Raw genomic sequence first — 16,947 nt, 5'->3', positions numbered from 1 at the left:
ACAAAAAAATATTGCAACCTCTTTGTTTTAGCATTATTAACTTGATACGTACTTTTAAAAACTACACTGCACTTACGCCCTCTGCCCCTTTAGTAAAAGTAAATTGAACCTATATGAAGCATAAAGTCTGACCACGTCAACCTTGTTGCACCGGCTAGTCCTGTCCATAGAGCTAGGTACAGTACAAACTGGGACCGGAAAGGTTGACCGGCTCTAATGTACTACGGCTGCCCTTGACTTGTTTCTCGTTTTAGTTTGAAAGGGGTAATTGGCAAAATGCTAATAGACGTATATGCTGCAAAGGTTGGACACTTTGAAATAGATTTGGGAAAAAAATAAAACTTCATGTTTTTCTTATAAAACTAATAATAACAAAATTTAACAAAAATCTAGAAATCTGAAAAGATAGAAACAATGGATAGATATATACTAGGCTTAGGTCGCTTCGCGCCCATCTTCTATTTAAATTGTGAACATGTTCTTTTTGTTTACATTTTAAAACAAAGAAGAAGAAAAAATTCGCGGATTTTTAAGAATTTAAATTTTTTACAAAATTAAAAACCTTTAAAACACATTTTTTAAATTTTTTATCATTCATGAACCTTCCCTGTGGTCACGTGATGTCCCACAAAAAATTTGGACCCAATCGGTTCAGCCGTTTTGACGTTTACTTGATACAAACAAACAAACAAACAAACAAACAAACAGACAAGCCAAATTTATATATAGACTGAAATTCAAGGCGCTTCGCGCCCTTCTTTCTTGGCTTTTAGGGCGCTTCGCGCCCATCTTCTATTTAAATTGTGAACATGTTCTTTTTATTTACATTTAAAAACATAAAAAAAATTTTGCGGATTTTTAAAAAAAAATTCGCGGATTATCAAGAATTTTTTTTTTTTTACAAAATTAAAAACCTTTAAAACATATTTAAAGAAAGATTGTAATTTAAAGACCCACGTGCAGTAATTCATACCGTAGGTCGTCAATCCTATCTTTAGAAAATATAATTCCTTGTTTCAACAGAAAAAGATATTTTATAAATCTTGTCTATAGAAAGTTTAAAATTTTCTCGCATGTCTCAAGATTATCTTCTGTTTAGCAAGTTGATGTCAAACCGATTTTATTCTCCGTCTTAAACACGAAAATTTTAAAATGGCGACCAACGGAAATATACATTTATTTACAAAAAACGGCTCTCTTTTAAACATGGAATTCCGCAAATTTTATATAATAGTAACTTAAATAAAAAAGATCACTTCACACAAAGATTTAAACTACCATATTTTTTAAAAAGTTTTGTTTAATGATTTTCCATATACTTTTATTTATTCAAATTTTGCAAACCAGTAATTTAAATTTTTCAAAATGTTGAGCGCAATTTTTAAGCTTTCATTGAAAAGGGAGAAGGGTGTAAAGGGAGGAAGGGGGGGAGGGAGGGGGGTGATTGAGATAAATTGTTATCCGCATTTGTAAAAGAATTATGATTGATAAACACGATTTCTCTCTTTACTTCTTCCTACGGTATCTGATATCCATTTAATAGGTTGTTAACCAAACCATATCTGCTTTAAGATCTAGACACATTAATTATACGCTCTAAATATGGAAACTGTGTGTCAGAAGAAACCTGAAGTATGACCGTCAAAACATGATAGAAAATTAAATCATAACAAAAGTATAAAAAACGAAAATCTACTTGTTAGATAACAGTAGTTTTGTTGCATATTTCCATACAGCTAAAACCTCAAATCTTGTCTAGAAATTTTAAAATAAGAGATTTAACGTGAATGCTTGATACCACTTTCTCTTACTCTTTAAACTAGACCGTAAAAACATTTATCTACATTAAGAATCTTTAAACAAAATATGAAAGAGTTTTTGTCCACAAGTATCATATTGGAGCCAAAATGAAGAAAAGTCGGAGAGAAGATTAAAACTAATTGGAGAGAGAAGATGAAGAATAGTTGGAGAGAAGATGAAGAATAGTCGGAGAGAAGATGAAGAATAGTCGGAGAGAAGATGAAAAATAGTCGGAGAGAAGATGAAGAAAAGTTGGAGAGAAGGTTAAAACTAGTTGGAGAGAAGATGAAGAAAAGTCGGAGAGAAGGTTAAAACTAGTTGGAAAGAAGATGAAGAAAGTCGGAGAGAAGATGATGAATATTCGGAGAGAAGATTTAAAAATAGCGGGAGAGAAGATTCAGAATAGTCGGAGAGAACGTGAAGAATAGTCGAAGAGAAGATGAAGAATAGGTTGAGAGAAGATGAAGAATAGTCAGAGAGAAGATAAAAATACAGCCAGAGAGAATATTAAGCATAGTCGGAGAGAAGATTAAGAATAGTCGGAGAGAAGATTAAGAACAGTCGGAGAGAAGATTAAGAATAGTCGGAGAGAAGATGAAGAATAGTTGCTGAGAAGATGAAGAATAGTCGGAGAGAAGATGAAGAATAGTCGGAGGGAAGATGAAGAATAGTCGGAGAGAAGATTTAGAAATAGCGGGAGTCAAGATTCAGAATAGTCGGAGAGAAGATGAAGAATAGTCGGAGAGAAGGTGAAGAATAGTCGGAGAAAACATGAAGAATAGTCGAAGAGAAGATGAAGAATAGTCAGAGAGAAGATTAAGAATAGTCGGAAAGAAGATGAAGAATAGTCGGAGAGAAGATAAGAATAGTCGGAGAGAAGATGAAGAATAGTCGGATAGAAGATGAAGAATAGTCAGAGAGAAAATGAAATATAGTCGAAGAGAAGATGAAGAATAGTCAGAGAGAAGATGAAATATAGTCGAAAAAAGGTGAAGAATAGTCAGAGAGAAGATTAAGAATAGTCGTAGAAAATATGAAGAACTGTTGCAGATAATTGAACAAATAAAGAATAGTCAAAGAGAAGATGAAATTTATTGAAAAAGAAGATGAAGAAAAGTCGGAGAGAAGATTCAGAATAGTCGGAGAGAAGATAAAATACAGTCGGAGAGAATTATTAGGAATAGTCGGAGAGAAGATTAAGAATAGTCGGAGAGAAGATTACGAATAGTCGGAGAGAAGATTACGAATAGTCGGAGAGAAGATAAAATACAGTCGGAGAGAAGATTGGGAATAGTCGGAGAGAAGATTAAGAATAGTCGGAGAGAAGATTAAGAATAGTCGGAGAGAAGATAAAATACAGTCGGAGAGAAGATTAGGAATAGTTGGAGAGAAGATTAAGAATAGTCGGAGAGAAGATGAAGAATAGTCGGAGAGAATATTAAGCATAGTCTGAAAGAAGATTAATAATAGTCGGAGAGAAGATTAAGAATAGTCGGAGGGAAGATTAAGAATAGTCGAAGGGAAGATTAAGAATAGTCGGAGAGAAGATTACAAAATATTGAATAAGATTCAAATCATAAACTAATATATTTGGTGGGGGAGAAGAGACTCAGTCTGAGGTCCCGTAGAAAGGGGAAGAGAGAGAGGCTTGGGATTCTGACAATTTTGAAGGTTACAAATATAAAGTTGTGGACAGAGGTGTACTTCGGAACCGGGAAAGATATACAGGCGATTAGCTTTCTCTTGAACCTTCTCCTGAACCTTCTCCTGAATCTTCTCCTGAACATTCTCCTGAACCTTCTCCTAAACCTTCTCCTGAGAGAGAGAGAGAGAGAGAGCAAGGTTGGGTATTTAAAGACCCAAGCTGAGTTTAGCGTTCCTCTCAGTTGGATTCCATCTCCTGCATTCTTCTCCTGGTCTACATTCTTACCCGGGGTTGATTAGTTCCTCTCAGGGGTAGCACGATAGCACGTGCACAGGGTATCCCAGAATATGTACTCTCAGCGCTTAGAAAACAAGAATTTATTTTTTAGACATCCATTCTTTTTTATCTTGAAGATGGATACAAGTTTTCATACTTTCTGCATTTTACTAGATCGAAAACAAAAATTGAAAGAATCTTTCAAAATCTAGAAATTTTTGGACATCTCTGCAATCAGGCATCTGCGCATTTTTTCATTCTATCCACACATACTAGAGCAAATTATCCTCATTAGACCCGTCATCTCATGGTGTTTTTTCTCCTGAACCTTCTCCTGAACCTACACCTGAACCTTCTCCTGAACCTTCTCCTGAACCTTCTCCTACACCTTCTTCTGAACCTTCTCCAAAACCTTTTCCGAAAACTTTCTTGAACCTTGTCCACAATCTTCTCTTGAACCTTCTCCTAAACATACTCCTTATCCTTTTTTCAAACCTTCCCCGTAACCTTCTCCTGAACCTTTTCCTAAACCTTCTTCTGAACCTTCTCTTGAACTTTTGACTGAACCTTCCTCAAAAACTTCTCCTGAACCTTCTCTGGACCTTTCATGAACCTTCTCCTGAACCTTCTCCTGAACCTTCAACTGAGCCTGAAATTGTATTGATTACAAGATACTTTTGAAAAAGTTTGAAACGCAGGAATTGTATCGATTCCATGATACTTTTGAAAAAGCTTGAAAACGCAGGAATTGTATTGATTACAAGATACTTATGAAAAAAGGTTGAAAACGCAGGAATTGTATTGATTACAATATACTTTGAAAAAACTTGAAAATGCAGGAATTGTATTGATTACAAGATACTTTTGAAAAAACTTTAAAACGCAGGAATTGTATTGATTACAATATACTTTTGAAAAAACTTGAAAACGCAGGAATTGTATTGATTACAAGATACTTCTGAAAAAACTTGAAAACGCAGGAATTGTATTGATTACAAGATACTTTTGAAAAAAGCTTGAAAACGCAGGAATTGTATTGATTACAAGATACTTCTGAAAAAAGCTTGAAAACGCAAGAATTAGGGGCAACACATTGCAATTGTTTGAGTCTTACTTACGCGGCAGGGGGCAAAAAGTCGATATACACATACATAGTACCTTCTCAGACTTATTCGAAATATAAGAGACTAGCTGCAGGGCTCGGCTCGGCGTTTTTTTAAATAAAAAAAAATCTTTCAATTTTTTATAGCTCAAGACACCCCCCGGCTACCCGTAAATTCAGCTCATTTGGTCCAGCCGTTTGGCCGGCTATAGGCAACATATTATATTGATGGGTCTTGTTCAAGGATCAAGTCTAAGCTATTTACTTTTTATTTTAAATATCTAACAAATGTAAAAGTTTCTAAAGTTGAAATAGATAAAGAATTAGAAAAAATAACTTGTTGGTACATGTCTAATAAACTTACTATTAACTTTGAGAAAACTAATGCAATATTATTTAAAAATTCCCTAAATGCACAAAACGACTGTCCCGATGTTTTCTTTAAATTAGGAGAGTCTACGCGAAGAATTAGACGCATAAAAGATACAGATTCAGTTAGATTCTTGGGAATATGGCTGGATACTATACTGAACTTTAATGACTATTTTAAAAAGATATACAGGCGATTAGCTTTCTCTTGAACCTTCTCCTGAACCTTGTCCTTAACTTTCTCTCTGAACCTTCTCTTGAACCTTCTCCTGAACCTTGTCCTTAACTTTCTCTCTGAACCTTCTCTTGAACCTTCTCCGAACCTTTTCTTCAACCTTCTCCTGAACCTTCTCCTGGACCCTTTACTTAAACTTTCTCCTGAACCTTCTCTAACCCTTCTCTTGAACCTTCTCCTGAACCTACTCCTAAACCTTCTCTTAAACCTTCTTTTAAACTTTCTCTTGAACTTTTCCTGAACCTTATCCTAAACCTTCTCCTCAAACTTTTTCTCTTTCAAACTTTTTATTGAAACAATAAAGGTACAGATCTGAGAAAATTGTGTAATAATGATAAAAACACACGAATATTCATTTATATATATATATACAAAAATGCTTCTCGCAAATTACTCTCTAATTTAAGGTATAGAATTTAAACTAGTAAAGACTTGACAACTCTGAGATCTGGAATAAGATCCTACATGAAATGAAAAAGGACCTCTTTTTTGATTATAATAGAAAATGGAAAATGGAAAAAGACTTCTCGTCTCCTCAAACTTAACCTTAACTTGTACCTTGTCCTAGACTTTCTCTTGTAAACCGTCTCTTCAACCATCTTATTCTTTTCCCGTTGATTTTAGAAATTACAGTTGTGTGGTACATTGTGTCAGATGAATATAGAAATGGTAGATTGAGGAGCTAGGTCCATATTTATTGTGAATAAATTCACTAACAAACAGGGTATTATGTAGAGCTCTAGATTCTAACATCTCAACTTAAATATTAACTTATTGATTTTTGTATTTTCATTATTCACACTGAGTAGGTGTCTGTGGTATCTATTTTAGAAATTGCCAAATTTTCTATTCTTGAATATATTTTCCTTTTTATTAAAATTAATAAAGCTTTCTCGGTCTTAGCAAAGTTAGTAATAATATGTCTTTGCCATGTAAAAATTCTTAAATAAGTGACACCTTACGGTCAAATATTAAACTTAAATATTTGGTGGGGAGAAGGAACCCAGTCGGAGGTTCCGTAGAAGAGGGAGGAGCAAGGCAGGTGTAGGACATTATTGATTCAATGGTGAGGGAACGAGGAACGAGGGGCTCGGGATTCTGGTAATTATGAAGGTCACAAATATAAAGTTGTAGACGAATGTTTACTTTGGGGGTGCTAGTGGAGGAGGGGGGGGGGGGCCTTCTTCTGGATCTTCTCCTAAACCTTCTCTCAAACCCTTCTTCTGAACCTTCTCCAGAACCTCAATCTTCTTCTCAATCTTCTCTTCAATTTTCTCCTGAACCTTCTCCTCAACCTTCTTCAAAGCCTTCTCTTGAACCTTTTCCTGAACCTTCTTCTAAACCTTCTCCTAAACCTTCTCCTGAACCCTCTCCTGAACCTTCTCCTGAATCTTCGCCTGAACATTCTCCAGTACCTTATCCTAAACCGTTTCCTGAACCTTCTCCTAAACCTTCTCTTGAACTTTCTCCTAAATCTTCTCCTGAACCTTTTCTTAAACTTTCTTCATAACCTTCTTGCCCATCTCCCAGTATTGAACTTGATTAAAATAGTGTGTTGTAAATTTACGACATTGAATATATTCCCTCTACATCGTCACCATACTAGAAAATGTATTTCCAACAAAAACTACGATATTTCCTTGACAGAATATTAATCCTCTTTCAAATCCACTTTTACAATTCCATGGTTGTATCCAATTCTCAATATGTATTTCTTTAATCCTACGTTTCAGACTCCTGTAATATCCTTTTGAGATATTGAAAATTTATAATTCTTGAATATATTTAACTTTTTATTAAAAGTAAGAAAGCTTTCTTGGTCTAAGCATGGTTAGTAATCAATAGTCTATGCTATGTTAAATTCATTAATAAGAGACACCTAACGGTCAAATCATAAACTACATATTTGGTGAGGGAGAAGAGACTCAGTCTGAGGTCCCGTAGAAAGGGGAGGAGAGAGGGGCTTGGGATTCCGACAATTTTGAAGGTTACAAATATAAAGTTGTGGACAGAGGTGTACTTCGGAACCGGGAGGGGGGGTTCTCCTGAACCATCTCTTGAACCTTCGCCTGGACCTTCTCTTGAACCATCTGCTGAACTTTCCCCCTAATCTTATTCGAAACCTTCTCCTGAACCTGTTCCTGGACATTCTCTCCTGAACCTTCTCCTGAACCTTCTGCCCAATCTTCTCCTGAATCTTTGACTGGCCCATCTCCTGGGCCTTCACCTGAACCTTCTCCTGAATCTTCTCCTGAACCTTTTCCTGAATCTTCTCCTGAACATTTTCATGAACCTTCTCCTAAACCTTCTCCTGAACCTTCTTCTGAACCTTCTTCTGAAACTTCTTCTGAACCTTCTCCTGAACTTTCTCCTGAACCTTCTCCTAAACCTTCTCCTGAACCTTTTCATGAACCTTTTCCTAAACCTCCTCCAGAACCTTCTCCTGAACCTTTACCTGAACCTTCTCCTAAACCTTTTTCTGGGCCTTTTCTTAAACTTTCTCCTTAACCTTCTCCTTGAACCTTCTCAACTTCACTTACTTTCAGTCCTTCCCCCCATTAATAATATAATTTACCCCCGTGAATAATGGAACTTACGGATTTATTAGTTCATCTATGGTGATTCTTGCAGATTTGGAACTCCCCTTAATAGAGAATAATCTCTTTAATAAAAATCCGTTAACATTTCAATTAACATATTAGCATTTAATCATCACTGTGAGTTATTCTTTCGCATTCTTAATAAGTATTTCTTTAATACTACTTTGCAGACTGCTGTGATATCCTTTTGAGATATTGAAAATTTATTATTCTTGAATATATTTTACTTTTTATCAAAAGTAATAAAGCTTTCTTGGTCTAGGCATGGTTAGTAATCATAACTGTTTTCCATGTTAAATTCTTAAATTAGAGACACCTAACGGTCAAATCATAAACTAATATATTTGGTGGGGGAGAAGAGACTCAGTCTGAGGTCCCGTAGAAAGGGGAAGAGAGAGAGGCTTGGGATTCTGACAATATGAAGGTTACAAATATAAAGTTGTGGACAGAGGTGTACTTCGGAACCGGGAGGGGGGGTTCTCCTGAACCATCTCTTGAACCTTCGCCTGGACCTTCTCTTGAACCATCTGCTGAACTTTCCCCCTAATCTTATTCGAAACCTTCTCCTGAACCTGTTCCTGGACATTCTCTCCTGAACCTTCTCCTGAACCTTCTGCCCAATCTTCTCCTGAATCTTTGACTGGCCCATCTCCTGGGCCTTCACCTGAACCTTCTCCTGAATCTTCTCTTGAACCTTTTCCTGAATCTTCTCCTGAACATTTTCATGAACCTTCTCCTAAACCTTCTCCTGAACCTTCTTCTGAACCTTCTTCTGAAACTTCTTCTGAACCTTCTCCTGAACTTTCTCCTGAACCTTCTCCTGAACCTTTTCCTGAATCTTCTCCTGAACATTTTCATGAACCGTCTTCTAAACCTTCTCCTGAACCTTACTCGTAACCTTCCCCGTAACCTTCTCCTGAACCTTTTTCTGAACCTGTACTTAAACCACTCTTAACCTTCTCCTTGAACATTCTCTTGAACCCTCTCCTGGACCTTTTAGCAAAATTTCTCCTGAACCTTAACCTTCTCTTGAACTTTCTTATCAACCTTCACCTAATATTCAACACTGGAATTCACGGGTGTGTATTATTATCTACGGTATTACACTGCAGACTTGGAAATCCCCCAATAAGAGTTTATATCTCTTGATATAGAAATAAACAATCACTACACAATCCACTCCATTAATGAGAGATTGTATTCCATTCTTAATATGTATTTCTTTAATCCTACTTTGCAGAATCCTCTCATATTCTTTTGAGATATCGAAAATTTATTATTCTTGAATATATTTTACTTTTTATTAAAAGTAATAAAGCTTTCTTTGTCTGAGCATAGTTAATAATAATAAGTCATTGCCATGTTAAATTCATAAATTAGAGACACCTAATGGTCAAATAATAAACTAACATATTTAGTGTGGAGAAGAGACTCTGAGGTCCCGTAGTAAAAGGAAGAGAGAGGGGCTTGGAATTATGAAGGTGACAAATACAATTTTGTGTACTATATGGGGTCGGGGAACCTTCTCCTAAACCTTCTCATGAATCTACTTTTGAACCTTTTCCTAAACCTTCTCATGAATCTACTTCTGAACCTTCCCCTTTTTAGTGAATAAATAGTTGAACCATGGGTATAGCTAATTCAACTACATCTATAGGGAATTCTTACTTTTAATATTTTTAACTATTTTTAAAAAGATTATCTGAAGATACATTAATGTTTACACCAAAAACCAACATGAGCAAAGATCAGTATCCGCTATCCACCCTGTTTTATCCGTCCTGGTTCCAGGTTTCATTGTTTACTCTCGGTTCTTCTGATCCCTGTGGTTACCAGAGATAGTAACACCTTCACCTGCCAATCTTATACCAAGAATAGAACCCTGAACTGTACCCTCCCTCCTCCACCTGCCCCCCTTCTCTACCCCACCTGGAGCATGTGCTCCAACCCGCAACCCTCATTAGAACCACCTGCATCTTCTACTGATATCAAGATAAAGATATTATTCGTTCAACCTGCTCTATTTACCATTAGCCCCACCCCCCTGCAGTATCTTAAACCAATAAGTATTGAACTTGANATATTATTAAAGGTCTACGACATCAGGTTTCAAAGATATCTGGATTTCTTACAAAGAACGAATACCTTTACCAAAATTGAGGAAACATTTAAAGAACCTTAAACCTATTGTTAATGAGACTGTTCACCTATTTTGAAAATAAAAACTTTATGTCTCAAACCCAAAAAAAGGAATTTTTTCCTTGCCACAAACTCCAATTTTTTCTAATCTCTAAATTCTAATCCCTATATCTTTGCAACCTAATTGTGTAAACCTTTGGTATTTCAAACTTAGATTATTTGATCTAACAAACTTCAGAGTTTAAAATTTCTAAGGTTTACGACATATTGGGTTGCAAAAATATAGGGAGTCAGAGTTAGTGACAAAGACTCAATTGCTTTATTAAAAACTCAAAAATATTTTCCCAGATTGACACAGTTGTATATTGTGTAAAAACGAGAATTGTCCCTTTAAAGAAAACGTAAACTGGCCATATCGAATAAAAAGATAAAAATCAATGGCGTAAAGTAAATATATTTTTTAATATAAATTATCCGGAGGAATTAAACCATTGCTTCACGGTCTAATTCAACCTGTAGATGCATCATAAATTAATAAAAATATTTTAGAAAACAATTTTTACAACATTTACAACCAATAAAGTGTAATTAGAGAAATTTTTATTTAAGTTATATAAAATCCAGGTTTCTATAGCTTCAGATTTAGAGTAGAGTTAGGACTCCTGGATCTATTATTTCTTGTGACAAGAGTCGAAACTCCTCTTGTTCAATGGAATCTTGAACCAAGAGTCAGAACTCCTGGTTCAATGAAATCTTGAACCTAGAGTTGGAAATCTTGGTTCAATGAAATCTTGAACCTAGAGTCAGAACTCATAGTTCAATGAAATCTTGAACCTAGAGTCAGAACTCCTAGTTCAATGAAATCTTGAACCTAGAGTCAGAACTCCTGGTTCAATGAAATCTTGAACCTAGAGTCAGAACTCCTAGTTCAATGAAATCTTGAACCTGGAGTCAGAACTCATAGTTCAATGAAATCTTGAACCTAGAGTTGGAACTCCTGGTTCAATGAAATCTTGAACCTAAAGTCAGAACTCCTAGTTCAATGAAATCTTGAACCTGGAGTCAGAACTACTAGTTCAATGACATCTTGAACCTAGAGTTGGAACTTCTAGTTCAATAAAATCGTTAACCTAGAGTTGGAACTCCTATTTGAATGAAATACACTACCTAGAGTTGGAACTCCTGGTTATGGTTCAATTCTCCGGATTAGAATAAATACATGGAAATCCTACACTTTACCTGAATGAAGCTTGAAATTAGTTCTCGGAGACTTTAGAACCGTTTCTGTGTTTCCTGGTCTTAAAGGATACAAAGAAATATTATCTGACTCCTGTGGCGAAAATTTGAAATTTGCATGATGTTCAAAAGTAAAGAAATTGAGTATTTGCCACAAACTCTGATTTTCTAATCCCTATATCTTTGCAACCAATGCCTTAGACCTTTGTTACTTCAAATTATGAATAATCTAATTTTGAAATATCAAATGTTTACATCATCAGATTGCAAAGATTTAAGGATTAGAAGATTCAAGTTCCATTGTTATGCCTAATGCTTTATTTAATGGATACTCTTAGAGCTATAGCATATGGTTCTGTTAATCTCTCTAGAAGTTGTAAGTTGTAATTAACTAGGGTTGAATTGTCATCAATTATCAAAACTCCGAACCAAGACGGAGAACAGGGAAAGTTTAGAAAAGATAAATCAGAATTCTAGTTTTCTTGTTCAGCTTCAATTTTTCTTTTGTAAATTATTGACCCGTGTCCGGGGCTGACTTTTTTCTAACAGGATAATTGACGCACAAAGACATTCCTTTTAATTATTTTGTCACATTGGACAGGGTCTTGTTCAGGAGTAATTTTCAGGCTTGTTAGTCCTGGGTTGGTCTGGTCTTATCTCTCTTCAAATCTTTTACAGGATACTTTTCGTACACATAGTAGATACAGAGTAGCTACAGAGTAGATACAGAGTAGCTACAGAGTAGATACAGAGTAGCTATCAGAGTAGCTACAGAGTTGCTACAGAGTAGATACAGAGTTGCTATATAGTAGATACAGAGTAGCTATCAGAGTAGCTACAGAGTTGCTACAGAGTAGATACACAGTTGCTACAGAGTAGATACAGAGTTGCTACAGAGTAGATACAGAGAAGCTACAGAGTTGCTACAGAGTAGCTACAGAGTAGCTACAGAGAGACTGTATAAAGGCTCTCAGACAGATTATTGTAAGTGACCCTTCATTTACAAATTGGCATGTGCAACTCACAACGGTCCTCTTTAAACCTGAGTAAAAATTATGAAGTATCCCTCTTTTCAACTTCAACACTTCTTCAGATAGAAAACCGAGGATATCTACCTCATGTTTACCATTGTGAATCGGACATGCAGGTTTACAAATGGAGGATCACTTAAAGTTAAGTCTCTAGAAAACTGATTTATATAATTTTTCTATGTATATAATTTGATAGAGATTAAAATGGTTTCCATCTAAGTTATTTAGATTTGCTTTCATCCTATACCCTCTTTCATTTTGTAGGAGACTACTTTTAATAATAAGATCAATGATTGAATTTAACCTGCTGATCTTCTTGTTGATCCCGAGTCCTGAGTTTAACCGAAACCTGAGGAGATCGGTTTCATCCCATTCTACTCCGGGTAGAGACGGATATTATGTTATTGTTAAGGTTAGGATAGATCCTGGATTATCTAATGAATATCAGGGTAGGAGCTAGAACTTCGGTGGTCTCACCACTGCTCCATCAGCTTATACAAATTCTTTGACATTTTTCTTTAATAGAAATATGAATCCGTCCATCCTCCCTCTAGTCTTAAAATCCACCGCTCAACCGAAAGGAAAATAGAGATCTTCGTTTGAAATATCCGACATATTGTAAATTCCTCAAGGTTTAAGTTGTCCCTCCACGCGTCCACGCTTCTAAAATATTCCGCTCCGCGTCAGAAAATGCGTCGCGAATTTGATCAAAAAACTTTTTACAACATTTTTCTGCGTTTAGTTCTGGTTCTGGTTCAGAAAGTATCTGATAAATGCATTTTAGACATAAAACATATTTTGAAAAAAAAGCGTACCATGACTTTAATTTTAATCACGTCTGGTTTTGTAAAATTAAAAACTTGTATATTTACGACTTTTAACCGATAATAAAGCATACTAATCAAAATTTAGATCTTTAAAATCATTTCTTCTTTCTATTTTGGTATCTATTGTAGAACTAGAACTAGAAGTTTTCAGGTTTCTCTGTTTGAATTGAATTGTAATGTTTGAATCATCATATAATCCTACCTAATCCTGAACATGACGCTGGACTACGGATTATTTATGGTTAGATTCACTCAAACCTGAGTTTAATTGAGATCCAAGTTTGGTGACATATGGTTCTCATCTCCCCTGACTCCGGGTACCTTTTTAAACAGATGTTAACTCCAGGACTAGGTTTGATGCTGTCAGGTGCATGTCTGGTCTATAAATAGATCGATACTCCTTGTTTATCCCAGACACGGCAACCCAGATCCTTTTCATTATTTCAATCCATCTGATTCATTCCTACTACTTTCAATCTAATCCATTCAATCCATTTTATCCAATCCATCCGATACATTGCTTCTCCATTTTATCCAATCCGTCCGACCCATTCCTACTACTTTCTACACAACCCATTCAATCCATTCCTACTCCATTTTATCCAATCTATCCGACCAATTCCTACACCATTCTATCTAATCCGTCCAATCCATTCTTAGGCTATTTTAACCAATCCAACCTTTTCAAACTATTCAATCTTTTATGAATCCTTTTAACCAATTCATTCTTTTCAATCTGTCCAATAGATTAGTAATCTTTTCTATTCATCTCTTCTCCATTTTAACCAATCCATTCCTACTCATTCTAACCAGTTCATTCCTACTCCATTCTACTTAATCCAACCTTCTTAAACTATAAAATCCATTCCTATTGCATTATATTTTATTATTTCTTACTCGATTAAATCAAATTTGCTCCTACTCCATTATTTAACAAAGTATTCCTACTCCATTCTCCATTTTTAAGGCTGAATGTTAGAGATCTAAGATTTTAAGTTGCTGCACTGTCAACTCTGATTATAAGAGTTTCCATTGTGTCCAGAAACCACCCTGATATCTCTGTAAAATATTTCCAATTTGCATTCTATGAAAACCATTCACCCCCTATTTATCCAACAAGTTTATTTCTATTAATATTTTTGAATCCATATTGCGTGTGGGCCCATTCAATGAATATTATACAAACCTAGAGCGGATTGTTAGGTTTATATAATGAATAAAACATTGTCCAAACCTTTTATCTGGAATTGATTGGACCTAATCTCTTCTCAATGTCCCCGCAGCTAACACTACTATTTGTTTTCTTAAATGTCAATTTTACAATTTGTCGTGCACGGCTGGTGCCAAAATGAACTATATAAACTCCTTCGGCTATTTCCTTCCTTTCCTTCCTTTCCTTCCTTTCCTTCCTTTTCTTCCTTTCCTTCCTTTCCTTCCTTTCCTTCCTTTCCTTCCTTTCCTTCCTTTCCTTCCTTCCTTTCCTTCCTTCCTTTCTTTTTCCTCTTTTTCCTTTCATTTTCTCCCTCCTATGAATGACACGGACGACTGACTTTAAAATATTCGGCTTATTTAAGGTTTTGGTTGAGTTGGTTTTTGGGTTGAAAATATCCGGTATGGAGAGGGGGTTAGGACGGATAATTAAGGAGCTAATACTCACCCTTCTCATCAGGGGCGGATAGATAAGGGGGCCGGAAACAGGGGGAATCTAGGAGGGAGGGGAAAGGTAGGTCAGAAGGGGGAAATGAGATAAGGAAGTATGATTTATAAATGATAAAAGTAAAGGGGAAAGGGTAATTGTAGAAGCAAAAAGTTTTCAATTTTTTGAAACTATGGAGAAGGAAGACACGATTTAAGCAATTGCAAGCCTAAAAATCAATTTATTTCATAAAATGGGTCTGTTTGCACTGGACGAATGATTTGTTGCTTATTCATCGGACTAATTCAAGTCGTGTTTCTAGTCCCCCTTTATAATTCCTTGTTTTTGTGAATCATGTACAAAATCTCTAATAAACATAAGTACTGAGGATTAATACTTCTGATTCAGCAGAAACTTTGAAAAGAAACACAATAAGAATATATTCTGAAGAGGACTAGTAGGAATTGGAACAAAAAATTCGCGGATTTAAAAATATTCTTTTGTGGATTTTAAATTTATTTACAAAAATCAAAAAATTTTTAAGACCAAATTTTGTAACCTTGTAAACTTGAGTATCTATAAACCTTCCCTGGGGTCATGTGAGTTTCCTCAAAAAGTTTTGGCCTGATCGGTTTGTCTGTTTTGACGTTTATTGGGTAAAAACGGACACACAGACAAGCAAAGTATATATATAGAAGATCACAGCCAGATATTTAAAGAATAGCCAGAAGCAGTTGAACTACGAGTTAAACCACTTGTCTTGTGAGTCGGTTCAAACTGAAGAGAAGTAGCTTACGTTATAGTTTCTTTCTAGAAAGTTAAAAATTTGAGTAATGTAAGAAATACAAGAAATACGAGAAATACAAGAAATACAAGAAATACAAGAAATACAAGAAATACAAGAAATACAAGAAATACAAGAAATACAAGAAATACAAGAAATATTGAGTTAAAGTAAATGTTGAAGATGTGTTAAGATAAAAGTAAAGATAGGAAGTACTTCATCACGTTTCCCCCTTATACTTCCCTTTAAGTACCTTTCCCCACCCCTCACCCTCTATATCTTATTCTTTTGACACCCCCCCCCCAACACCTTCCTCCCTTTTCTGCCTTAGGCATGCATAACTGCCTAATGAACATGGCTTGAAATTGTGTCAACATAATTTAGCATAATTTGATCAACAAGATACACTATCACCTTCATTACTGACATTCCTATTCCCTACTCCCTACTCCCTACTTCCTACTCCCTACTCCCTACTCCCTACTCCCTACTTCCTACTCCCTACTGTACACTATTTGTCACAATAGAAAATAATAATTTTCCAAAAATCAATATCGTATACGGGTGTATTGTACTGAATATATTATCCATTGTTCCGATAGTTCAACTTGTTTGTACAACCGTTGCTTCAAGTGTTTAATCCTAGGATCAATCCTTTTCAATCAGTGTTCTCCGCAATCTGGATAAAGATGTGCATCGTTATTTGGTTCAATTTTCAAGGAACCGTCGTCGTTGTAATTCAAGTGACATTCCCATTTAAAAAGGGAAATTCCCAATTTTACAACAGTATTTTTTAGAGCTTTTCAGGCTGTTGCGAATCGAACATACGACTTTATAAATAATCATAATTCATAACTGTATGCTCTATAACATGCCTTCGCCCTTCATTGTAAAGAAACACATTTAACCAAAAAGAACTATATCATATCCCCTTCTCTATTTCTTGGTTGAACTTAATGGTTTAGAACAACAATTATGGATCAATACACGGAGTTCAAAACAGGGAACATTCCTTTAAAATCAATAATTCTTTGTAGGTTTAAGATTAGGGCGAAGGGATATAAAAGACAGGAAGGAAGGGGGTAGCAGAGTAGAGGGTAGCAGAGTAGGGATAGCAGAGTAGGGGTAGCAGAGTAGGGGTAGCAGAGTAGGGGTAGCAGAGTAGGGGTAGCAGAGTAGGGGTAGCAGAGTAGGGGGTAGCAGAGTAGGGGTAGCAGAGTAGGGGGTAGCAGAGTAGGGATAGCAGAGTAGGGGTAGCAGAGTAGGG

The 16,947-nt window shown here is 35.7% G+C and overlaps 1 protein-coding gene across 1 annotated transcript; it reads right to left on the bottom strand.

Annotated features, from left to right (window-relative positions):
• Positions 1-3,018: 3,018 nt before the first annotated feature.
• LOC111695669 (golgin subfamily A member 6-like protein 22) lies at positions 3,019-10,003 on the bottom strand. The gene is made up of 8 exons (XM_023465067.1): positions 9,935-10,003; positions 8,782-8,871; positions 8,485-8,739; positions 7,563-7,702; positions 5,444-5,552; positions 4,241-4,370; positions 4,110-4,186; positions 3,019-3,249 (listed from the first exon to the last, which is right to left on the bottom strand). The coding sequence occupies exons 1-8, from the start codon at positions 10,001-10,003 to the stop codon at positions 3,019-3,021; spliced, it is 1,101 nt and encodes a 366-aa protein (XP_023320835.1).
• Between the last annotated feature and the right edge of the window lie 6,944 nt (positions 10,004-16,947).

Source organism: Eurytemora carolleeae, unplaced genomic scaffold, assembly GCF_000591075.1.
Source record: "Eurytemora carolleeae unplaced genomic scaffold, Eaff_2.0 scaffold166, whole genome shotgun sequence".
Classification (NCBI taxonomy): domain Eukaryota; kingdom Metazoa; phylum Arthropoda; class Copepoda; order Calanoida; family Temoridae; genus Eurytemora; species Eurytemora carolleeae.
Note: the sequence above shows the minus strand (reverse complement) of the source record. Positions and strands in the feature narration are given on the sequence as shown.